This window comes from Henckelia pumila, chromosome 4 (genome assembly GCF_033568475.1).
Source record: "Henckelia pumila isolate YLH828 chromosome 4, ASM3356847v2, whole genome shotgun sequence".
NCBI lineage: Eukaryota > Viridiplantae > Streptophyta > Magnoliopsida > Lamiales > Gesneriaceae > Henckelia > Henckelia pumila.
Window position 1 is genome coordinate 74,855,398 of NC_133123.1, and position 26,958 is coordinate 74,882,355.

At 34.0% G+C, this 26,958-nt stretch overlaps 3 protein-coding genes and 1 pseudogene across 4 annotated transcripts; 3 read left to right on the forward strand and 1 right to left on the reverse strand.

Moving 5' to 3' along the window:
* Positions 1 to 3,259: 3,259 nt before the first annotated feature.
* On the forward strand, positions 3,260 to 7,176 carry LOC140894572 (uncharacterized; annotated as a pseudogene).
* Positions 7,177 to 7,480: 304 nt separating this feature from the next.
* On the forward strand, positions 7,481 to 9,234 carry LOC140894573 (15-cis-phytoene desaturase, chloroplastic/chromoplastic-like). Its single transcript, XM_073303122.1, has one exon. It carries the CDS (start codon positions 7,579 to 7,581, stop codon positions 9,028 to 9,030), a length of 1,452 nt encoding a protein of 483 aa, XP_073159223.1. The 5' UTR covers positions 7,481 to 7,578; the 3' UTR covers positions 9,031 to 9,234.
* Positions 9,235 to 13,633: 4,399 nt separating this feature from the next.
* Positions 13,634 to 14,988, forward strand: LOC140894576 (NAC domain-containing protein 104-like). The gene is made up of 3 exons (XM_073303124.1): positions 13,634 to 13,955; positions 14,362 to 14,636; positions 14,749 to 14,988. Exons 1-3 carry the CDS (start codon positions 13,781 to 13,783, stop codon positions 14,875 to 14,877), a joined length of 579 nt encoding a protein of 192 aa, XP_073159225.1. The 5' UTR covers positions 13,634 to 13,780; the 3' UTR covers positions 14,878 to 14,988.
* Positions 14,989 to 20,218: 5,230 nt separating this feature from the next.
* LOC140894574 (glycine-rich RNA-binding protein RZ1A-like) lies at positions 20,219 to 23,438 on the reverse strand. 2 transcript variants are annotated; one of them, XR_012153866.1, is made up of 5 exons: positions 23,304 to 23,438; positions 22,468 to 22,598; positions 21,248 to 21,783; positions 20,731 to 21,146; positions 20,219 to 20,629 (listed from the first exon to the last, which is right to left on the reverse strand). XR_012153866.1 is itself a non-coding variant. In XM_073303123.1 (4 exons), exons 2-3 carry the CDS (start codon positions 22,576 to 22,578, stop codon positions 21,253 to 21,255), a joined length of 642 nt encoding a protein of 213 aa, XP_073159224.1. In that variant the 5' UTR covers positions 22,579 to 22,598; positions 23,304 to 23,438; the 3' UTR covers positions 20,219 to 21,146; positions 21,248 to 21,252. The 2 variants fall into 2 exon arrangements, 1 of the variants encoding a protein (XP_073159224.1); XM_073303123.1 differs by having other exon boundaries at positions 20,219 to 21,146.
* Between the last annotated feature and the right edge of the window lie 3,520 nt (positions 23,439 to 26,958).

The following is a 26,958-nucleotide window of genomic DNA, read 5'->3' on the forward strand; positions in this document are numbered from 1 at the left end:
AGACCTAATTATTGTAGATTCCATCAACACCCAATAAATTCCTTACTTGGCTTTAGTATTTATAATAATATATATACATCACAAATAAATGGAAACTTGGAAAATTATAAACCACATCTTAAAATTTAAATTAAAATATTTCCACTTGTCTATACTCTATACCGTACTTTAAAGGTAAAAATCCCTTCTTTATTCTATAATAGGTGCTTTGAAATGTTTCTATTCTTTTTTAATATGTTTTATTTGAGACGGTCTCATTTCACGTGCCACGGGTTGATTCGACTCATATTTATAATTAAAATAAGAGTAGGTTCTAGTGTGATTGTTCCATAGAGATAAAGATTTGTGAGACGAGTTAATTCTGTCCATATTTACAATAAAAACAATATTTTTTCATATGTAATCTAATTAGAAAATCTGTCTCACAAATACTTGTGGCACCTTCTCACATGATTTTTTTTGTGTTAAATTAATACTTTTGTCATTTTTATTTTACTTTGAAACTTCAAACAAAAGATCTGTAAACAAATAAATACTCTAACAAATAAAAAACTAATTTAAAGAATATTTAACAAGAAAGTGAGTTTTCTTTGTAAGATGAATATTTTTTTAATAGATTTGAGATATATTGAATGGAGATTTCTTTAATTGAGTACGTTGTTGACAAATTATTATAACCTTTTGTCAAAAACTATAGCAAGCGGTTTATGGAATGCAGCACTTAACTAAAAAAATAATCGAACCATATATGTGGTGCAGTTTATGATTATTATTTTTAATCGCAATATTTAAGGAAAAAATAGAAAAAATGATGTAACGTTCGGAAATTTGCTACGTAAATCCGCATGCATAACTAAGAGATTTAATAAGTTTAAAATAATGTGAAAATGTGTTAAATTGTTTTTATGAGTGATTATTTAAATTATGTGATTTATTTTCATGTTTTAAATATTTTTTCGGCATTTAAATTTGTTTTCTGTGGTTTATGAATTTATTTGAGAAAGTTTATTTTATGATCGCGTAGGCGGGGCCGTGGACGGACGAGATGTTTGTTTTCACCCAAAATATTTTCGGAGATTTTTAGGAGCCTTAAAATATTATTTTAAGGTATAATTTGAAGAAAATTATGGTATTTATATATATGTATATTTAGATGTCCATTTTTACCCAAAATAAATCATTTTAATGACTTTTATTAAGTTTTAAAAATCACCTATTTTATTATTTCGGGATTTTTAAGTTTTTAGCAAATTATCATGTATTTTTTTAGTTTAAATTTTAGTAATTATCTACCCAAAGTATTTATTTAAATATTTAACCTAGACTACCCAAATATTATCCTAAGATTTTCTACCCTATCTCACGCCTCAACTCCCTAGCCGCCTCCCTCAACCTTTCTCCATCATCTTCATCGTTCCAGCAAGATTTTCACAGCCCCGTAGCCGAGCTTTTAAGATTTTATATTGGTTGGAGATCTGTTCGTCCCGGAGAGCCGTACGACGCGACATAAACGTTATTTCTTGCAAATATTCATCAAGGCACGTTTGAATCCCTTCTTGAACACCATTTAAGTCATATTATTCTGATTTTAGCATGAAAATTATGATGTTGCATGATATATGTGGTTTTAATAAAGAACATTCATGAACATGCATAGAACCTACGTTTTTAAAGCTTATGAATCAATTTTATCACGTTTTTCTGTCATGGATTGTTCTAGCTTGCTGACCAACGGGTTGAGGGTTGATATAGGGTCCCTAGGGTCGTGTTTGGATGACGGTTCAGTGGCTTTAGTCGTTGGTTTATAGATTGATCAATCGCTCAGTATGATGCCACCGACATGGATACGACCTGTTGAGAACTAAGAAATTATGATAAGACATTTTATGAGATTTATTAAATATGATGTTTATGTTTAGCATGATGATGAAGCATTATAATTATTTATTCATGTTTATATGCATAATATTTTAAGAGCATGCACGTATAATTATTATTCACGTATTTTATATGATGTGTGCTTGTGTGTGGTTTCATTTTGTTATATAAGGATAGAACGTGCTGAGCCTCTAGGCTCACTAGATTTAAATGGTGCAGGTGAGCAGAATGTTAATGAAGTTAATGTGTTCCCGACTGGTGGCGAGGGCATATGAGTATCCAGGCGGCTAGAACCCGTGACCATTGCTCTAAGATGATTTTTATGTTGAGACTAGAACATATATTTCCGCATATGTATTATTATTATAGATTTTTTAGTATATGCATGGATTTTACATTTAAGTAATTATTTTCTAAGTTTTCATGAATTTTTGTGAAAGAAATATTATTTAGGAATTTTATTATGACATTCTTATAAATTATTATTTAGTAATTATTTTTAAGTATTTAATTGAATGCGTGTTACCTTTATTGTATTTTTTGTGTATTTTTATTTTAAATTAAGTAAAGTTATTTTTAAGTACGATATATATATGTATGGGCATATATATATTTATATTCATTATTTTATAATAAGAGATTTAAAAAAAAAATTCAGTAGTAGTTTTAGGATGTTTCAAATGATGCTATGCAATTCAGTTCGAACGGTTACGCATGTTAATAAAAAATTTAATCACCTCTAATATTGGTCATGATTAACTAAATTTCCACTTTTCTGGAAATAAAATAAGAATGTTTCCGTGAATTCTTTGGTCACTAACTCACTATAGGACAAATAATTTTTAGTTACATACTAAATTTCAAAATGTAATCAGAAAAGCAATTTGGTGAATAAAACCGAGCTGAGAGATGAGCCGAATCGAGTCGAATCGAGCCGAGCCGAGCCGAACCGAGCCGAGCCGAGCCAGGTAAGCTACATGCCAAACCAGATTTATTGCTATCGGCGACAACTCCATCACCACCACTAATTTCCCCAAATCCAGACAACAAACATTGATTAAACCAGCTGCCGAAAAGTCCTTTCTAACCCTCCCTCTCACTCCATTGTGGTGCTCACAGATCCGGGGGCATATTCGTCACACAAATTGCCTTTCACTTTCCCCAAAAAGTACGTATTCTCCAAATTAGCAACCTAAAACCTCCAAATAAAACAGGGTTGTTTTGCTGATGTCATTAAAATAAATTAAATAAATTGGATTTATTTGATTGGCTGGCGATATTTAAGACTTGACGGGGCTTAACCAGCTTCTCTCTCTTTTCTCAACGCAGTGCTTTAGAATCCACTCGCTGTTTGTATTCTCTCTCAATCTTTGTTCTTTCCATTTTACCATTCATTTTTTCCGATTAAAAGTACTGGGTTCTGCCATGGATTGAGAAATTTCCCATCTTTTGCTGAAAGGGTAATTTTCTTTTCCTTTCTTGCTTGCTGAATTTTCTGTTTTGAAGGGCTGGAAATTCGTTTATTTGAGCAGAAACTGAGTTGTATGTGTATGTGGGTCTAATTAGGGGATGATTTACGATAACTAGTTGATGTATTTTTATGGTGTTCTTGTTTTCTGCATTTGGTTCACGGGAAGCTCGTTCTGTATTCTTTTGGCTGTTGCTGATTTAGGAATTGGAAAAGAGCCGACACAAGTTCTTGGACTGCTGTAGTGTCTAATTGGTCAATTGTCTTGATCGTATTTTATTTTCTCTGTTCTCGAAACAGCGAAAAACACAGATTTATGTGTTTGTGCAGTTGTGCTTTGGCTTTTTTTCAGAAGCAGTGGTCTCTAATTATGTAGTATAGTTGTCTTAAGGTTTAATATCTTTTTTTTTTTCCCCCTTTTTCATTTCATTTTGTTATGTTTGGTATGGTACATCTTCAGATCTCAGATTTAATGCTGTGATAGCAAAATTCTCGAACTGGTCATCTTGGTTTGATTTAAGTCAACTTGTGGTTTTTGCTTGATTATCTTATTGCCACGTAATTTTACTGTTTGGTAGGCGAAGGTGTTGATAGAAACATGGGAAACCGACGATTAAACTTAGCTTGTAGCTTGTAGCTTGTAACTTGTCTCATGTCAGCGGAATTAGAATGGACGGTGAAATAGGCAAGGTTTTCGATCCCATCTACTGCACTTGACTTTGGGCAAGCTGCAAGGCAATTTATTCAACTGCTTTTTTCTTGTGTCCAGCTCAGAATCACAAACCTCAGTTTTTTCTTGTAAACACTTTCCATTTTTTCTCCATTAGGAAGTGTGATAGTATGTATTAAACCTTTTTTTTGTTGTAAAATTAACTTTAGAAACTATGTTGGGATGGAGGAGTAGGAAATTCATGCCACCCTTTTTTTTCTCTTCTTTTTTTTTAAGATTTGAGCTATAGGAATTCTTGAAGTGGTTTTTCATGTTAGAATTGACCTGAAAATTGTTAGAACTCTTCCAATTTTGATTGGCCAGTCATGCAAATCTGTGGCATGAATTCATATATGGTGATATTTTTTTTTGCCATTTCGGGGAGTTTCTCGGTGTCGTGCAGGATTAAAATATTAAAATTACTTTTGCTTGTCAACTGACCTGTCCACTGCTTCGGCATCTATATATTTTTTGACTAAATGCTATACAAGGCAAAGACTAAAGATCCAATACTCCGTAGTCACTGGCTACTCATTTTTGTCTAGAAAATAAATAATCTGTTTTGACATGGACTACATATAGTTATGTGCATGTGTGTTAGTATTCCTATAAAGCTGAAGCTGTTCTTAATATTTACCCTTGTAATTTTGCATAACTTCATGGCAACTGTCTGTTGTACTTTAAACCATGCAATTCATTTATTCATAATTATAGGTTCATGAAAGTAAACCTCTTCGTCTTTTTATAACAGGTGATTGAATCTTAAGGACTCTGTACTTGCTGGCACGAATTGGAATGCCTGCTTGGGTTGAAGTTGCACTACTTTTTTATTTAAGAACCGTTATCCAGTTCTCTTAATAAGTGCTGTGCTTCTCGGAAGAAATTAATTGAATGGATAGGTCGGATACATCTGGTTTTGTGAGCGGTGGAGATAGTTTGTTTCAATTCATTTCTCTTGTTTTTTTCATTTTAATTTATGGATTTTCCTGTTAGAATCTAGTGACATTCATCCAACCGGCTGGCCCTTCATTCCTTCACATATAGTATAGGGATAAGTAAACCTTAAAATGAACATGTATTCTGCTTTTTGTGGCGATTTTGCTAAGAATGGTAAGGTCGGAGATACCACTCTACGATTGGATGGCTTTGGCTACAGTGTTCGTGAAACTGCCACATTTGGTGGCATTCAAAGTAATAGTGGTGATCGAGGAAATCGCACAAATGCTCCAGATGATGGGTGCAAATTAGTCCTTGGACTAGGACCGACCCCGAGTGCATATTCGAACGAGTATTCACCTTCGGTGCATAATAAAGCCAAAGAAATTGCAAATATGTACAATCAAGAACTATCATCTCAACGTGACTCGATTCTGAAGTTAGGGCTGTCTGGTGGCACTGATGTGGTTTCCAATGTACTCGAGTTTTCAGCTTCCACTCAAAGTCCTTTTGATGCAACTCATCTTCCAGATCAAATTTCTACAGATGGTTGTAGATTTGCTGCCCCTGTAGATGATGAGGGTTCTACATCAGCTAAGAAATCGGGTGGATACATGAGGAGACTTATTTTGGCACCGAGGATGGAAGCCTCCAAGATTTTGATGACCCCAAATAAGTTTCTTGAAATCAGTGTGAAATCCAATATACAACTTTCGCAGCCGAGTTCCGAACAGTCAGCTATCTCAAATTACACCATGAGTGCAGTTTCTGAGCCTGGAAGTGCTACAATGTCTTCAGATCGCAGAGGGAGCAACACAAAACGATGCCTGTTTTCTGGATGTATGAAAGGATCACGAGGAGCAACGGGTCTGTGTATTGGTCATGGAGGCGGCCAGAGATGCCAGAAGCCCGGATGCAATAAAGGTGCTGAGAGTCGTACCGCTTACTGCAAAGCCCATGGAGGAGGGAATCGGTGCCAGCATCTAGGATGCACTAAAAGTGCCGAGGGAAAGACGGATCACTGCATAGCACATGGTGGGGGAAGACGTTGCGGTTTTACAGAAGGTTGTACCAAAGCAGCACGTGGCAGGTCCGGTCTCTGCATCAAACATGGTGGTGGAAAGAGGTGTAAGGTTTGAAGAGTGCCCCCGTAGCGCTGAGGGGCAGATTGGCCTGTGCATCTCTCACGGCGGGGGACGTCGGTGCCAGTTTCTCAGCTGTGCTAAGGGCGCTCAGGGAAGCACCATGTTCTGTAAAGCACACGGTGGAGGGAAACGATGCATATTTGCCGGATGCAACAAAGGTGCGGAAGGGAGCACTCCTCTCTGCAAAGGGCACGGTGGGGGGAAGCGTTGCCTATTTGATGGTGGAGGGATATGCCCGAAAAGTGTTCATGGTGGCACAAATTTCTGTGTTGCTCATGGCGGGGGAAAGAGGTGTGCTGTAGCAGGATGTACTAAAAGCGCTCGTGGGAAAACAGATAGTTGTGTCAAACATGGAGGTGGGAAGCGATGCAAATTTGAAAACTGTGACAAGAGTGCTCAAGGAAGCACAGATTTTTTGCAAGGCACACGGTGGTGGAAAGAGGTGCAACTGGGGCGAGGGAAAGTGCGAGAAGTTTGCTAGGGGGAAGAGTGGGCTATGTGCAGCACATAGTAGTTTGGTTCTCGGTCGAGAAACAAGCAAAGGAGGAATGATCGGACCGGGTCTCTTCCATGGTTTAGTACCCGCTTCTTCTACTGCTAGGAGCAGCTTCGAAAACACATGTTCTTCATCGGGTGTGAGCATGATATCTGATTCTATCGACTCCTCGGAGAGGCCAAGAAAACAGCAGGAGCTGATCCCACCTCAGGTTTTGGTTCCTTTGTCGATGAAGACCATGTCATGTTACTCAGGACCATCGGGTTCGGAGAAGCGAGTGGGCGAGGATGCACGAAAGAGCTTGGATTTTGCGGTCCCTGAGGGTAGAGTTCATGGTGGTGGACTCTTGTCCTTGCTAGGGGGAAATCTTAACAACGCGGTTGATGGGATTTGAATTGGCTCCACTATTTATTGCATTCAATTGTGATCTTTGTATAATGTGTAAATTATGAAGTTCTTGAGGTGGAACTTTTCTAAACACTTCCGATATTGTATTGTTATGTCCAATTGAATATCGAAATAAAAGCTGTTACTATTGTTTTTATTTCCCTACACTTTATTACATTTCAATGTTATTTGACTAGTTTCTTCAACTTGGATTAAAGATCTCAAATTTTGTTACGTCCAAACATTTATACACCACTTTAACAAAAATTATAGTTTAATTCACATCATCCTTTATATTTATTTATCGTATTTAACACTTGTATCTCTCCTCAATTACAAGTATTAAAAAACCCTATAAATAATTAATACGATTGTTAAAATATATCAAATTAATTAATTTGTGTTTAGAAAAATAAATAAACAATACTAGCCAACAAGTAACTTGAGTTGCCAGCTGAGGGGATAATGAAATTCAGTTCAGATAAACAAAGCCATGCCAACCGCACATAAAGCGGCGCAGTCGTAAAGTTCCCGCCACCGCCGCCGCAGACGCAGCCCGATGATAGTTGCTCCGGTCTCCTTCCCGATCTCTTTCCCTTCCCACTCGCATTCCCTTAACTCGAGAAAATTGATTTCAGTGAAACCACTCAATGCAACGCCCCAGCAAATCTCCCTCGACTTCTCCCCACCCACTGACAATCCTCCACAGCCCAACAAAAAAACCGCCGTGGTGGTCATCGGCGCCGGTCTAGCCGGCTTAGCTGCCGCCACTCGCCTCCAAGCCGAGGGAGTCCCTTTCGTCCTCCTCGAGGCCTCCGACGCCGTGGGCGGACGTGTTCGTACAGACTTTATCGACGGATTCACCCTCGACCGAGGCTTCCAGATTTTCATCACAGCTTATCCTGAAGCACAGAAGCTACTCGATTACGATGCCCTTGATCTCCAAAGGTTTTACTCCGGCGCGCGCGTTTACTACGACGGAAGCTTCTTCACGGTGGCGGACCCGTTGCGGCATTTCGCCGACGCCTTGCAGTCTCTGACGAATCCCATCGGTACGTTTCTTGATAAGATATTGATTGCACTGACTCGAATTGGGGTTCTGATTCAATCTGATCATGACATTTTGACTGCGGATGAAATCAAGACTATTGCCTTGTTGAGGAAAATTGGGTTCTCGGATTCGATGGTGGACAGATTCTTTCGGCCATTTTTCGGAGGGATTTTCTTCGACAGAGAGCTCGAAACCACATCCCGTCTGTTCAATTTCGTGTTCAAATGTCTCGCACTCGGGGACAACACCCTCCCCAAGAATGGCATCTCTGCAATTCCCCAACAATTGGCGGGAAAATTGAATCCAGGCTCGATCAAATTGAATTCAAGGGTTGTTTCATTGGATCAGGAATCAGAGGAGGGCGTGATCGTCAAGTTAGAAAATGGGGAAGTTTTACAAAGTGATCTTGGAGTCATAGTAGCCATTGAAGAGTTTGAAGCTGTGAATCTTCTGGCAGGGAAAATGGATCCGAATCGGGTCAAGAAACCAGCTCGGAGCACAGTTTGTTTGTATTTCTCAGTAGACAGCGAAAAGGTCCCGGTTAAAGATCCGATACTGTTTCTAAACGGGTCGGGTCGAGGGATAGTTAACAACATGTTCTTCGCAACAAATGTGGCTCCTTCTTATGCCCCGCCCGGAAAGGCTTTGGTGTCTGTGTCTCTTATTGGGCTATACGACACCGTTCCGGATCAAGAATTGGCGGAACGGGTGGTGAAGGAGTTGTCGGGTTGGTTAGGCGAGGCTTCGGTTGGGTCGTGGCGGTACTTGCGAATGTACCGGATTGGATTCGCCCAGCCGAACCAATGCCCGCCAACTGATTTGGTAGAGGATCCGAGGCTGAATCCGGGGTTGTACGTATGCGGGGATTACGTGACGAGCGCGACGTTTGATGGAGCTTTGGCCTCCGGGAGGAGGGCTGCCGAAGCTTTGTTGAAAGATAGGGCGACTGTCAAAGTGTGACGCACAAGAAGTCTTGATCGTGAGATGTTAATGTTCAAGAATGAGAACAAGTTTTTTTTTGGTTGTATGTATGTATTGTTTTGATTTCATAGTGTGATTCGTTATTTGTTTGTGATTCCGGAAAGGTGACCAATCCACTATACTTGTAGAAAAGTCCGTGTGACTGACTTTGGTTACGATTAAGTTATGTTAAAAAAGTTTCAGTTGGAGCAAAAATGTAGAAAAAGTGGTCAATCATAGTTTGATAAATGTTGTCTGTGAAAAAAAATATTCATAATTATTTATATTTAAAATTTGCAAACACTGTTTCAGTACGTCAAATTTTTAAATAAAATTTTAATTTTTAGTTAAATTTATTTATAAGTTAATTTTTAAATATTATATACTTAACAATGTAAATTTATTTTAAAAAAACCCTTAGAAACACCTGAATGTTTTTTTTAAAAATTGTTTCTCTTGAATATTTCTAAAATTTTATATATTATTCTTAAATGTTATATATTATTATTTAATATATTTATTGAGTTGATATAATTAAAATTATAGTATATATTAAAAATACTTTTTAAGCTTAATTTCCTACTAAACCCGGGAACCACATTAGCCCGATGCTGAATCTAATGAGGCTATACACGATATTTGAAGCCCACGAAAAAGCCCAACATGGAATACTTGGGCCCACATTTTGCGTAGCCTCACATTTTTCCCGAATAGAAATGTTTTGTGCACCTCATATAGTGGTAACATATAAATTATAATGTGTTTAATAGATTGCAAAATCTCTATATTCGTGTCTGATTCTTTCAACTCTCCCCTCTATATATATTTTACTTGAAAGTTTAATAGCAGCAAGTGCTTCTAAATTATAGCGGTTCAAATGTCTTCTTTAATCGAGTTCGAGCTAAAAGCACTATCCCGAGTTCAAAGGTCTTTAAAGTTTAATCAAGTTCGAGCGGCTTCTATACGTAAAAGCTCTATCCTGAGTTCCCACACTCGATCAGCACTAGGGGTGAAAGAAATTAATTATCGAATTTTCGATATACTGATATTACCGTATTAAAAAAATATCGAATTTTCGGTATACCAAAGATTTTGGTACGATAACAATATGAAATTTAAAAATTTCGATATATATCGGAATACCACGATATCGAAATAATATATAAAAATATATCATATTTTTAAATAATAAATCTATAAAATTTTAAAAATATAATGTTTTTTCGGTATAAAATCATATTCACCGATACTGTATCGAAATTTTAGTATACCGTAAAATTTCGGCATAATCAGTATATATTTATATGTATCGAAAATTTCGGTGCGATATCATTATAAAATATTCTTATACCGTAATTTTTGGTACATTATACAATATGCATTTTCGATACGGTACGATACGGTATACTACCCCATTCAGCACATTTTTTTTTTTTTTAAAAAATGCAAGTCTTAATCAATTTTTTGAATCCATTATATTAAACTGATTGATTTTATTTATTTTTCTCCTTATTTAACAAAAGCCTTTATTCCCATGAAGGCAAGTAAGTTAGGCAAAAAGGGGTGAGTTCAAGTAATGATTAAGGCGCAAAATGATAAAGATAATTTCTTTTGCCACTAAAAATTGGAAAGGGACTTCCCATTTACAGTGCGTCCACACGCACAAAGTAAGATACGAAACTGATGAAGTCCTCCGATGCAATGATATATGATATTTACCCAATTAATAAATAATGAATTTATTGAAATGTGTGACAAATCCAATCCAATCCAATTCTATCTATTTTCCAGCATTATATTTTGCCAAAATTCATAATTAATGAGAAATAAGATAAAGATATATCACACCAATAATTGAAACCGACAATTTCGTTGGGTTTTTTTGTTGTGACTGACAGACGTAGAGTCACATTGGAGAAAAAAATGTTTAAAATTGTCGAATTTGAAGCATACATGACTTAAATTGAAATTAAATGACATAAAAATTAAACTTGCAAAGAAGTAATAAATATATCGGATAATTTTTTTTAAAAAAAATACTACAGATTTTTAGATATTATCATATTAATGATAAATCAGTGGGTTAACTTATCTATGGTTTCTCATTAGGGTATTTATCTTTGTTTTTTACAAATCATTTGATGAAAATAACAAGATTTTAGAGCTCCCAAAGTACAATGATTTGGAGTTAAAAGTTTAAACCTAATTATTAGGCTCAAATCACATCCTTCATTTAGTATGTCTCATGATAGATAAATATTATGACATCTATATGTCTATGGGTACCAATACTAATAGTCTACTTGGGCATTGATCTATCTTTCTCCAATTTTGAAATAATTTGGTAGGTATGCTTTCATTTCGATTCTTAAATCACAATTTAATTAGCTAGCCTTTTGTTGTGCATGTAACATGAATATGTATACCTCAAGTTTTTAGCTTTACATATTATTCTTATCCTATTTCTCAGATCAATAAAACTAAACTAAATAAAATGTCAAATATAATATATGTGTGTTTGTTTAGAATAAGTCTCTCTTGCAGATGTCGTGAGACCGCCCAATCAGTCCATATGTAATGAAAAACAATATTTCTTCATGATAGGATCGAGTTGGAAATATATATCACAAAATTGACTTATGAAATGTTTATGATACCTGTAATGTGTAAATGAGTACGAATTAATAATAACAGAAGATGTATAATGTACAATTAATGATGATGGAATTCAAAGTGAAAGTAATGATTTGATGGATCTAAAACCGAATGAAAAGTAATAACAAACTAAATGCAAAAAACATTGGGTTTGGCCATGAAATGGACATTTTATACCCAAAAGTGAGCAATTTCCTTAGAATGTGCGGTCAATAGGCCAGGATGAAGGATAAGTGTTCTCATTTTAGTGAGAAAAATTGGCCGTATAGAAGAACCTTGCACTCAAAATTATGGACCCCCCTCCACTTTATACAACGTACCACAGATAGAATCCTTCATTTATTTATTTATTTTTGAAAATTTTTGAAGGTTAATGCAAGTTTTCAGTAAAAAAATTATCATATTCAGATAGTGTCTGCTTGAAGTTATTTTAATTATTTTCAAACTTTTAGTAAATGAAATGTTTGAAAATTATATGTAGAAATTAATAATCATTTAAAATAAATTCGTGCAAACATTATCTCGGTACGATGAAAAACGAAAGAATTTTCAACCATTGGTTATGTGCCATGATAAGTGGCTCAAGTCAATATGAAATCCCATTCTTGAATGTGCAAAAGATTAGCATTTTCCAATTCCAACGTAGGATCAAATATTATTTTGGGGACCATAGAATCTTTGTTCAAATAAAATTTATATCTGAAACCATTTTCAATGTTGTCAATCATCCTCAACCTCATTAAGAATGAAAGGTCAAACAACAAATTGGGATAAATTGAATGTAAGAAATCTATTATTTGATAAACTCAATTATGGTTAAAGTTGACTAATGGCCCACAAGTTTATGTGTACAATTTAACATCATCATCATCATTATGATAACACATATCATGACACTCAAATAAAGAATACATATCATCATACATGTTCATGCATGCATGTATGATCCAAAAGGGCAACATAAGCTAACAACATCTTTCTCTTTCATCATGACAAGTCCACGAGATATCTTATTGCACTCAAAATTTCAAACTCAAAGATACAATAATTTCATACCTTACACCTGTTACAACTTATAAGTTATAACTTCGTCGTAATTTAGAAAGAACCAATGAGAAATTCCCGTTCTACCCCTCACCCGCAACATGAAGCCGTGTAATTCGAGTGATAGATATAAAGATGGATTTGAGAGATGAATTTCAAATGACACCCATTTTTAGATGTATTCGAAATCCATGCCATTATAATACTATTGAAATAATTGTATGAGTTGACATGTAATGGATTTGCAATTCACTTGAATTTTGTCTATCTACACAAGTCAAGAAATTTGAGATCATCTTTTCAAATTCATCTATCCAAACACAATCTAAAGTTGCATCTGAATTTGAACTTAAGGATTTTAAATCCATGAAAACATATCTATTTGTTTACCTGGGTAAATCTACTTGATACCGCATTTGAAATCCCAAGTTCCCAACTAGTTATATTTTTGAATCTTTTATTGTGAATTTCAAATACATAGGTAAAATATGGCCAAAACGAATGGCCAAAATGTATTTGGTCTAATTACATTGGTAAAATATGGGCAAATAAGTCTTATATCCACATAAATCTTGGCCAATATTAATTAGCAATATTTAAATTTCCAATTTATAAAGTTTTCCCTCAAATGCCAACAAATCCCGTTACTTGAAAAGTATCCAACGTTTTGTTAATAAATATTATACCCGCCGCCCGAGTGAGAAGAAGTGGCAGCAGCACACCACAGTACTTCAATTTTTGAAAAAAGGACCCAATCCTAAAAACTATTATAATATAATTATTATATTATTATTGCATACAAAAAACAAAAGCATATGCTTCAATCTTTGATCAAAATACACACAACTTCCATTTCACGTCAAACCCCTTCATTCCCTCTCTCCTCCCACACCTCCCACTCACTATAAATACCACTGTTATTATGAATTCATTCATCACCACCACTTCATGTATATATATACTCAATCTTCAAACATTATGGTACTTATCGAGTTGTAATAATATAGTATAGATACTTTGATCAAGATTTCTTGGTTCTTTTTTGGGATTGATGGGAGATTATAGCAGCTTCAACTGCAGCAACTTGCCGCCCGGATTTCGGTTCTACCCCACAGATGAAGAGCTCGTAGTTCATTTCCTTCAACGGAAGGCGGCGCTTTTGCCTTACCACCCCGATATCATCCCGGATCTCGATCTTTATCCTCATGATCCATGGGACTTAAGTGGTAACTAATTTATATTTACACTTCTTTTTACACAAACGCAGGTACTTTAGGTGCATGCATGTATGCGACAAGTGTTGATGTGACGTTCATTTATTGGATATACATGCTTTAATTTGAACCACGCAGCTAGCTAGCTTTCGCTAGACATGCGTCCATCACGTATCAAGATTCGCTAGTTATATATCAACTCAAAAAACGTCGCAATCTTATTTGTCCTTCCTAGATCATTTTCAATTATTGAAAACAATTTAAGTTTCTATACATACAATCATTCGAATATACTAGATTATCGATCTCTATATTTTCAGTCGTCGATCTCTATGAAGATATATGATCGACAACATTTGGTGTGACACGACGCTAGTATAAAATAACTATATATAACATGGATTAATTGTGCATGTAGGTAAAGCTATGGGGGAAGGAAACAAGTGGTACTTCTATAGCAGAAGAACACAAGTAAGAGTTACCGGGAGCGGGTACTGGCAGTCACTCGGCGTGGAAGAGCCGATATACTCGAGTGAGGGCTCTAAAGTTGGCATGAAAAAATATAGCGCATTTTACATAGGGGAACCAGCTCAAGGAGTCAAAACAAATTGGATGATGGAGGAATATAGGCTCTCTGATTCTGCTCCCACAAATAATAAAGCATCAAGATCAAGGAGAAATTCCAAGATTAATGTAAGATTTAAACACTAAACTAATGTATAACTAACTACATATATATATCTTTATGGGTATTTTCAAATTGTTTCTCATGAAATGTAATAAACTTTTTTTGTTTTTGCTGTAGGATTACACTAAATGGGTCATGTGCCGAGTGTACGAGAACGACGACGACGATGACGGGACTGAGCTCTCATGCTTGGATGAGGTTTTCCTGTCGTTGGATGATCTGGATGAAATCAGCTTGCCAGATTAATTTGGCTTAGTTTAATTTAATTCCCGTAGCTGAATGTTTGTAGGATCTCAAAATATTAATGTTTTGTGTCACCAAATGTTTGTACCAATTTAATTCGAGTGTAGCATGTGACGTTTATTTCATATATATATAATTTTTCTTGTCTTAAAATTCAAAATTTATTGTTATTGTTTTTTTTTTAATTAATCATATTGAATGATGGACGTTGCTTCAAAATTCTGTACCATTGATTTAATCATTTTGTTGGGAAGATTCTCACGTGCAGGGGTTTTGCTTGTGGGGCCCAATTACATATGGGCTTTTGTTGTTGGGTTGTGAGAACACATTTTTTAAAGCTTTTATTTATTTATTTATTTATTTATTTATGTATTTCAAACTTTTTTCAACATTGATGGCTATTTGGAAATTGTCTTGTATTGTAACAAAGATAAGAAAAATAAATAAATAAATAAACAATTCCTTTTTTTTTCCTTTAGATTAATGGTTGCTAAGGTCAGCATGCGTCATTAATGATGCAACCATCCTCATATATTTGAGAACATCTAGTTACATATTCTTTTCGTTAGAGTAGGCATAAGTATGTGTGTAGCTTCCGCAATAATCAAATTTGGGAAATCAAGTTTTATGAAATCTCTGATGCACCCCCAAACTTTGCTCTATTATGCAATTTACTCCTAAATTTGGAGAACATAACTCATAGCTATTAGCTACCTAAACTGTTGTTTCATTGTTTGAAGAGAAATAAGCTAACTGTATTTGCCACCAAGTGGATCTTCAATTTAAAGGTGATAAAGTGAGAAACTGATTATCTTTAGTGGTTTTTATTAGCTAAGTTCAAGGTGTGATTGAGATTAGAGGTGCAAATAAGACAATTTGAGCTCAAGTAAAGTTTGAGCTCGAGCTCCAATCCACTCGAGTTACTCGAGCTCCAACTTAAAAGTCTGAATTCTAGCATATAGATCATGAGCTTGTGCTCGGGCTCGAACTCAGATTTGGATATGTACTGACAAAAATATATATTATTTTTCATGTTTCTAAATTAATAAATATTCGTTAATATGTTTGTGGATAAGACACAACGAATATATCCAATATTAATTAGTAACATTCTTATGGGACGTCCAAACACTTCACATGTTAAATTGATCACTCTTAGTAGTCATTTCATCATCAATGAAACCAAAGACCCGCCAAACTTGATGGCTTCAATGGCCTACCAGTCCAATCTAGCCAATAAATTGTATTATAAATAATTAAAAATTCCAACATCTAAAGAAGAAATAATAATTAAATTTTAGCACATCCTCTATATTTCTTTTTTTTATTTTATTTTATCATAACAAGTTATTTTAAAGAAGAAATAAAAAAAATTCCAGCGTTACTAATTTGAATTATTTTACATCTTATTCAACCTGCAGCAGGGGAGGAGATGTACCTAATTTACCTATCTTTGTAGCCAAGTATCCTTGTTATTATTATATATACATATACACACACACATGTGTGTGTGTTTGTGTGAATATATCACATATGACAGATACTTCACTTTTTGCAGTTCCTAGGTTGAAATTGTTCCCTCCCGATTTTTTTTTAATTGGTGGTGTGAATGCCAAATAATGCCCATGCCTACACATATATAAGTATATATATATATAAGATGCTTTGAAATCAAGTTTCATAAAACAATTCTTTGTAAAGCCATGCCTATTTACTTTGTCTCATATATAGGCAACAAAAATTATGTCAGAAAAGATGTCATGCTTACTCAGCTTCGAAAATAGGGTCATTCTATGCGATTTCATCCGATGCAGCATCCACCATTCATTGGCCTGGGCCCCATACAATCTGTGTGTGGGGCTCGGCCCCTGTGCGTGGGGCCCGGACCAATGAATTGCCCAGATCCACTGGGTGAAATTCACCCGGTGGATCATAGAAGAACCCTCGAAAATATTGGCTGATTTTTTTTATTTCTCGTTTGATTGAATCAACATTTGGATTTTCTTAGAAATTTAATGGTTTTATTCAAATCATAATTAGAAAAAACTTCTAACTAAGCAAGAATGAAGTCTCTCATGCCCCGAGAGGTATCCTAGTTGGTGGAGTAGGTGAACACTTGGACAGAGATCAAGAGTTCGATTTTCTCTACCAACACCTTCTTGGACTAGCATGTCGCAAAGAACTTGTCTAGTGCGGTGTATTACCTGACTAACTTATTTTGCAGGCTATTAAGTTAGTCCATGTATTTACTCAGTGCGCATCGAAAGATATCGACTGCGGGTTCTCACGTCATTAATTTAAAAAAAAAAAAAAGAGGTCTCTTATACATGGCCGATTAGTTTAGGGCTAGTTGATGTTCAAATCACCTCAAACAGTCAAACTTTGACTTATAATTGTTAATATTTCAAAAGTATACAATATGCATGTTTTTTTTTTAAAAAAATAAAAATAAAACACCAAGTTAAATACAAGGCCATGCTGATCTTGACAGTAAACGACCGATTCCCAGAATGTTTATGTTGTTTTGTTTTGATGCCGATATGTGAACTACAATATGCATAGATAATTTTCTCTCTCACAAATAGATCAAATATAACATAGATAAAGTGGATGATATTGATTATCTTTCACTTATGTTTTATCATTTCCCCACATTCTTCGTTCGCCTTTCACATAATGTTCTTCATTATACAATTGCCAGCAATATAATCAATCATGCCTGAACAATATATCGCACGTTATAATTTATAGTTATTATTTTATTTTTGCAACATGGGTTAGAGAGAACAACAAAATTATATATTTTCATTGCTTAGTAAAACTTCCAACTACCAACAATAGTAATCATTCCCCCCCAAACAAAATTTTTTTTTATGAGCAAAGAACATGGATGATACATCTTAGGGATCAAGTGTGAAAGGTGCAAATCCACATTAATTGTGACCAAAGGCAAGTCTCATTTTAATGTTTGAATTTTGGATTGAGAAGAGAGAATCAAATTGAGAGCAATTATGATAGCACAAGACATGCCATGCCTTTCATGGGCCAATTCCAACTTGTTCATAAAGTTTTGCATCAAATTTGAAGAGGAAAAGGAAGAAACTAATTACTAAAAGGTAATGATATGAACACAAGCCAAACTTTTTCCCACTTCCTAGTGTTCTTTTCTTGGAAATGATCGATAGTAATTATTCTTCTCGCTGATCTCATGCATAGCACAATATTTATTAAAACTACACGTCCAACCAAATTTGTACATCAATTTGTATAACACAAAAAATTTAATACAAAAATTTCATTGATCAAAATCTCATGATAAATTGAATGCAAAATATCACGATATAATAACAAAATTTCACGATATATCTGTTGTAAATATCGTTGTACACGATATTTGTTGTACCTCTAGCATTATTTTTATTAAAATATATAATTTAATTATAATCTAACTTAATATATTCGAGCTTAGTTATTAATATAAGGTATGAATTTTTTTATGGCTACAATATAATATTTTGTTTGATTGAATGATAAAGAAAAATTCAGATGGAAAGCAACTTATCCATGTTTTCCACACATCAAAGGTCAAAGCAAAAGTCAATACAACTTGTATAGATTAGAAGCACAAGAATGGAGTGTGAAGAGGGCAACTCGATTCTCTTTCACTCCACCCATGTTTCTTTTTTGTATTATTTATAATCTAAGGGATGGCTCCGTGCGGATGATAGTCATTGATTGATTAATTTTTTTTTGTCCACTGTTTGTTTCAAATTTTATATATATATAAAAAAAAAATTATGTCACGCACCATTATCTTATTTTAGTATGTCATTTATCATAATTATATTATGCATCATGCATTATCCAATCCACAGACCAATCAGTGCCTAAAACTACAGGAAAGTATTAATAATTCTTCCAATTAAACAGATGAATCTTTTGATTTATTCAATAAAAGATTAATTAGGAAGGGATAAAAGGCATGGCTTGAGATGACTTCATGCATTCATTCGACAGAAACTTGTGCAAAAGTGGAGATGCCACTTTGAAGAACAAATGGACAAAGATCAATTGAATTGTCGGGGAAATTTATGATAATAGATATTATTATTTATTGACGGATAGGATAATATCTGTTGAACAATTAATTTCTTCTTTTGATTGATGGCTGTGTTTACTGCTGAATTATATTTTGCTCCATACGGTTATTTATTATATGTAACTTTATTTCTTTTTGGCTGCAATAAGGCTGCGGGACATGTTACTTTAGGAGTCACTAAACTGGATTCAAAAGTCGAGCCACCATGATGATATTTTTATGGGAATATATCTTTATAATTTTAAGTGTATTTCATTTTCAAGTGCAGAATTGCTGAAAGATTTTCATTTTCACCAATTATTTGTCTTCTTTCAAAAAAGATGTATAGAATATAAAAGTGAAATAAATATTTAAAAGAATCCTTGTTCTAATTTCTAAAATGATCTTGCTTTTCAGTATGAGAGATGAATATTTATTTTAGTCGAGTATAAACAAATTTAAGTTTGAGAAGAAAGCTCAAAAAAAAAAATGAGGCAAAAAAAAAAAAACATTGGCAAATAGCATATTCTATTTGTTAATATGTAAAGACACATATAATATGCTGTGCTAAAAACAAAGCTACACGATTTGTGATACTGCCTAATTGAAATATAAAGTGGGTGCATGAAATAAACGAATCGGGAACCAATTGCTTTTTGATAAACATACAAAATAAAATAATGATAAGAAATACAAACGCCACAACACAAAGAAGGCCGAGCAAAACCACAATATAAACCCAAAAATCCCTTTCACAATTTGGAGATGCGTGAATTTCATTGAGAATGTAGTCTAAAATCGGACTCAGTGCAATACATAAAAGTATGAAAAATCCAAAGACAGATTTCGAGCAGACAAAAGGACATTCAATGCATGCAAAATTTAAACAGAAAATAGAGTGATGATCATGGTAGACATGAATTGGAACCAGGATTTAATATTGGGGGTGTGTGAAACAAGTTCCGGTGGGCGATTTAAAGAATTTCTGGGGCTGTAGTTTCAATTGTTCAATGCAATACCCCTTGCACTTGATTCACCAGCATCCCATCTATGATTTTCAGTGGATCAAACAGAAAAGAGAGGTAAATCGAGCCTATAGCAGTAACCGACAGCAGTTTCACATTGTGCAGACGGTAACCACCGGGGGCAACAAGATGATTGCTTCGATAATCACCATATCCAAAATTGGGGAATAAGAACACAAAAACGTGGCAGAGGAGTGAACATATATCTTATATCGGGCAGGAGTCATTTTTTTCCCCCCTCATTCCAGCTTACTCCAAAATTCAACTTTTCCAATAAACCTGAGGCTAAATGAGGTGCGGATGGTGTTGCATCTCGAAACAAACACATCTGATATCTGAGCAACGCAAAGGACAAAAGAAACAGAACAGTGATCTTTTTCCAAGAAAATAACTCCACAAAGAACCGGAATGAAGCAAGAGACAGCAGTTGCTATGTGTTGAAGATTATCTACAGAAACCGGCCACATTTTATGAGAAAGAAACTCGTCACACCTCACATTAGACAAATTTTACTAATGATGCAAGTACTCGAACCAGGGCTTTGCAACCCAAAAGGCATTTTTTTTCAACACTATATATGTTAATTTGATCCAATTAGCAAAAGCAAGCCAATCATCAACTTTCCAAAACAGCCATTCAAAAACCAGGCAGCCTGTCAAATGTTTAACAACATTAATATAGTAAACATTACAATCGAGAACAGTTTTGACGGTAAGATACGATTAAACATTAAGAAACAAGGGAAATGTTTACCTGCCAAACTCATTTGATCGTTATGGGTAGTTTGGAAGTGAAGGAAGGTGTATAGCATATTGGACAGAGCACATTAAAAATTTTGACCTCATTTCCCATTGAAAAATAACTCCGTAAACATCATGCTACGTGCATTTGTCGTTGTTACAAGAATTCAGCGGCATTTAGGTAGTTTGGCATGAAAGCAGACAACCACAGTAGCAATAATAGCATTCAAAACGGAGATCAGATTCGAATTTTCACTCAAACAAGCAAAAGGTCCCAGTGAAACACAACAGGAGAACATCTTTTCGAACACAACATAGTATATTTTAGCACCGGGTTTCACACATCAAACGTTCTTGTATCACCAACATTTCAGGAGAACACTTCATGCTATGGCAGCAGCATAAGCCACAGGATCACAAAATCTTCATCTGTGAAAGGTGAAAATTAGCTCATCAGTAACCCACGAGCTACTGAAGATTCGAAACACACATTCTCAGAACATTGCATATAAGATGAGCTGCAAAATTACCCGTGTCAGTGACCTCCGGCACCTCGGCGGTCATATGGCCCAGCACGGTCACGACCGTATCGATCACTCCCTCCATGACCTCCATTATCCCTATTGCGGCTACTAAAGCGATCTCCATTGCGATCAGGACCATAACGACTACCACCTCGGCTACCACCACTGCCACCATATCGATCATCCCTGCCCCCATATCTACCTCCACTAGTCCCATCACTAGGACACTCCCTGGCAAAGTGCCCAGGCTTTCCACACTTAAAGCACTCTCCTCCTCCACCACCACCACCACCACCACCACCACGCCCTCTTCCAAATTCTCGTCCTCGATCATGATCACGACCTCGATTACGGTCACGTGAGCGATTGTCATCGTAATCTCTTCCTGACCCTTGGTTAGAAGAAGATCTATCAACAGTTATATTTCGACCATCCAAATCAATACCATTCATGGCTTCAATGGCCTTTTCCAGAGCTTGCTTTTCATCAAAAGTGACAAATCCAAAACCACGGGAGCGACCAGTGTCCTTATCAATAACCACCTATATAGTTAAAAAATGGGCTACTCATGATAAGAAGCCTGTTTTTGTCCTCTTTGAACAAAGAAATCAATTTATGATCCCATCGAGACATTAGATTTCATTGATAAACAAAATGGGCAGGTATCTTGCAGCGGTTCTTGCTAACTGGCACCAAAACTACCCAAAAAATAACACAAAAAACCCAGTGAAGATATAGTTTTTTCCTCTTTATCAACCCAAGAAATGTAAGCATGATGAAAAGGCATGCTAAATACCGAATTATGCTAGTCACCCACTTATTTCTTCCTTGTCTCTTTATTTATCTTTAACTGAGAGATAGAGGAGTGGGGTTCTGTGTGCATGGTGGAGGGCAGTCGAAGAATAATTTCAATTGGTTCATTAGTAGGGGGCAATTACACTCTGATTATTGGAGGATACAAGAGCAAAGACCCACGTCCATTTGCTCGCTTGAAACAAAATTAACAGTTATCTACTTGATGTCAATTAGATACTCTAATTTCTTCTTTAGAGTGGAAAGAGAGATATTCATGAAACTCGCAAATAAGTCAGCTATATCATCAAACAATGGAGATATTATGTAAAAAGATTATAATCAAAAGTCTATTTAACACCACACTCAACGACATGGACTCGGTGTTAAAGGAGAATCAAAATAAATACTCCATGCATTAAATAATTCATAACCTTTGCCTCAAGAAGATTTCCAAACTTCTCAAATGCAGCTTTTAGACCTCGATCGGATGTTGACCATGAGAGATTGCCAACAAAGCATCGATACTCAACTTCATCAGACATGTTTCAAACTAATTTTCTACCTAGAAAAATAGAGGGAGAAAGGCAATAATAAAAAAGCTAGTAAACACGCAACATCACCAACAGTTTCCACACGGAGTATTTAGATCTTGAAATTGAGTTGATATAACGGACGGGTTTCATATTATCAAAACCTCAAATGTGATCCGATATCCGAATACAACAGTATTTTCTTCATAAGCAAATGTTCGCAACAAATAAAAAACAAGTCATCGAGTGTTCGGTTCACATGTATCATGAATGATGTTGCTGCAAAATCTTCATTCCAGGGACTCACTATCTACTCAAATTTCTCAACAAGAATACATAACCTTCTAAAATCTCCACCCAAAGTTCACACATCTTTTCAATGAAAGTACTTTTATTTTCAAGAGCCTTACAGATTAAACATCCCAAACGCAAAAGATCAGAAAAATTTTCTCATGCCATGACACAATACAGCTGCAACTCAACTACATGATTTTTTCGTACCTCCGTAGAATTCAGATTTCTTATCATAATCCTCCAAACATAAATGGAAGCGCAATAGTTTCCAAAACAAGGGATTCGATTAAACAAACATCGTGACAACACAAAAATCGATTAACACAAGCTAATTACAAATCAATCAGATAAATAAAACTGAAAACAGATCTAGTAAACCTAATAACAACCACGCAACACATGTATTTAGAAAACTCCAAAAAAAATTAAGAAATTGATCGTACCTGCAGCACAGAGTGAACGAGAGGAGAAAAACTGAGGAAAAATCTCGCGGGATTGTGAAAAAGAAGCGAAGCGAAGCTCCGTCCAACTTTTGATTAGGTAAAGTGGGATTGGAATCGCAACTTTATGACGACGAATCAAGTTCTCCTCTAAAGCATCTGGATCGCTGATATCGTAGATGATTATTTTCAGCCGTTGGATTGAAAAGTTTACGTTTAATTACTTATTTTTCTTTTTTAAGTGAAGATATCATCCCAAAATTACACAATGTTTCTTTTGCGTGTATATAAAATTATATTTTTTAAAAATGAAATGTATATTATTTTTAAAATCTTAATATGATGTAATTTTTTAGACAATCATGCACTTTATTTTAAAGAGCAAATACTATGAACTATAAAAAAAATTGGAAGTTAATTAGTGGGTATGTTAGTGGGTATACACGTGTTTGTGTGAATTTAGAAGTGGACATGTGGAATTTTATGACTAATTTAGGTATGTGTATTAAATGTTTTTTTTTTTTAGTTAGCCATGCATGTAATTATAATTTGGGAAGAAGAACAATTTTGTCAGAACACTTGAAAATATCAAAAGTAGTTAGTATAAACTGTTCTTGTTTTATTAATACTAGCAAAAAATGCACACGCTTTGCGTGTGTAAAAGATAAGTTTTTTATATTTTTTTAAAAGTAAAACATGGAGGAGTGGAAGAGATTTAGTGGGTAATTGATAAGAAAGGGTAATTGTGAAATAAATAATTTTGGTGTGCTCAAGGTAGTTATTCTAGTGTGCTCAACTTTTATAATAGTATAGATTATTAATAATAATAGATATATCATTATTATTATTATTATTATTATAATTTTAACAAACCAAAATATTGTGGTACGTTAATCGTTATACATCTGTATTTTCTATATTTCTTAGCCTATACTATATTATCTATACTAACTAATTTTCAATTAATCAGTCTTAATTAATTTTACAAAAAAATATTCTCAAATCCTCGTATTTTTAACCGTTTCTCAAACTTATTTTCAACAATACCACTTTATTTATTCATTATTGTTTATCATATTTTATCTACGTTTTACAATTTTTTAATTACTAAACATTTTGTTTGTTGATTAAAAAAACTTTAATTTGTTTGTTAGTCTAAAATTTTGAATATTTAATTCATAATAATATAAAATAACATGAAAATTAATTAACATAAAAAATTATGTATGAAATTTTTTTTACTTATATGCATGCAAAAAACGCTAGTATATTATTAAAATTGATAATTTTAATAGTGTCATGAGTTTAGGGGTGAGAAAAAATACCAAATTTTTGGTATACTGAAGTTACCATACCAAAAAAATATCGAATTTTCGGTATACCAAAAATTTCGATACGATATGGTAACGATATAAAATTTAAAATTTTTGGTATATACCGATATACCGAAATATCGAAACAATATAAAAAATTAAAAATATATCATTTTTATAAACAATAAATTTCTAATAAAAATATATGTTTTTTGGGTATAAAACTGTATATACCGATACCGTACCGAAATTTCGATATGATCGGTATATACTATTTATATGCATTGAAAATTTCGATATACCGATTTTTGGTATAGTGAGAGTTTTGTTACAGTATGTATAACATTTTCTTATACAGTAATTTTCGATATGATATACGATATAAGCAGGGGCGGAGCCAGGATCACGCAAGAGGGGGGGCCAACGAAGAAGAACCGAAAACATAAACATGATAGATTTTTGATTTTTTTTTAAAAAAATAGAGATATTATTAGAAATAAAAAAAAAAAAAAAAACAAGAGATGTGGAGTAAGCTCAAACCACTCTCAAGATCTAAATAATTAAATAAGTTTCGAGTGAGTTCTAATATAAGGAAGTTGTCGAACATGATCAAAATGCTCAAATTGGATTTTTAATTGCAGCATCTCATGTTCTGCAAAGTTTTTTGGATAAAACTTAGTAGATAAAACGAGATTCATTGCATTCAATTTTCTGCTAGTTTATTTAATACTATTTATTCTATCTATATCAATTAAATTACATTATGATTCATGAATATAGTAAAAATACGTTGTTATCCACAAATATTTTCGACCAATTATTCAACATATAGAAATAGTCAAACAAAAATAATCAAAAACGCAAAAATTAACAATGCTAATTTCATTTTTTTTACAATAAATTTTAGTATTTCTAACATTGATATCGAATGTGTTGTCCCATAATTAAATGAAACAAAGATTTAAAATAAGAAAAAAATAAATAGAAGAATTATTGCTTTCAAAAAATCAAAACCTAATTTTTTGAGAAAAAAATGATTTAAAATATACGATATGAAAAAAAAAATACACAAAAAAACCTGAAATCATTTACGAAATGCCCTTATATCTTTTTTTAAAGCAAAACGACCTTAAATCTTAATTGAATATTGTGTGTCACTGTGTTGGTTGTCCACTCGAAAGAGTCGAATAGAAAAAATAAATCAAATATCCCATAAAAAAAAGAGTTTGATCGCCACTTAAAATAAATTACTTTATTTTATTTGAGAAGCCAATTTATTATATATTAAAAAAAATGGGGCACAACCCATTAAAATTTATTAAAAAAAATATCAAACAAAACCAATATTATATATATATATATACTAATTTTTTTTTTTTGGGGGGGCCCAGGGCCCCCCTTAGAGGCTATGTGCCTCCGCCCCTGGATATAAGATTTTCAATACGATACGATATATATACCAGTGTTTTAAAAATCGGACCGGACCGGCCGGTTCGACCGGGAACCGATCGTTGGTCCGGTCCGCAATATCCCTAAAAACCGTTTTAACGGTTCAATCGCTCAGAACCGGTCAAGAACTGGTCAAAATCGGCCAAGAACCGGTCCCAAGAATCGGCCAGAAAACCGGTTGAACCGGTTTTCAAAATTTTTTAATTTTTTTTAAAATTGTTTTTTTTTAATTTTAAAATCTTAATTTAATATTTTATTATATATATACACATGATTATTTAAAATTTATACTTCGTTAAAAATATTATTTTTCTATTATTATATTTTTTTAATTAATTAATTTATTTATAAAAATATAGTATATATAACTATAATTAATATTTTGAATATATTTATATAGTTATTTATTTTTTAAACTATGATAAATATATTTTTGTTTATTTATATACACTTTTAGATTTATAAAATTTAAAAAATATTATTAATTATATTATATTATAAACGGTTTTCCGGTTCGACCGTCCGGTTACAACGGTTGAACCGATTGGACCATTTTTTTAAGATAGACCGGTTCGATCACCGGTCCAGTTATGAAAACATTGATATATACCACCCCTTCATGATCAATAATCATTATATTTAATATCGAATTTACTCAGATTTAATTTAACATTCATTATTTAAAAAAAAACCATAATTATATTGTACTCATCCTAACTCGAGGCAATCCTTGTTTAGAGCGGAAAATAAGGAGGTGCACGCTTTCAATGTTGGTCATTCAACTCATTTCTTAGTACCTGAACCTATCCAACCCATATTTTTGTCTTCTTCAAAATTTCATCAATCTCAGTTTAAAGTTTAGTTTAATTTGTTTGATTGAAAAAAATCTTGATCAA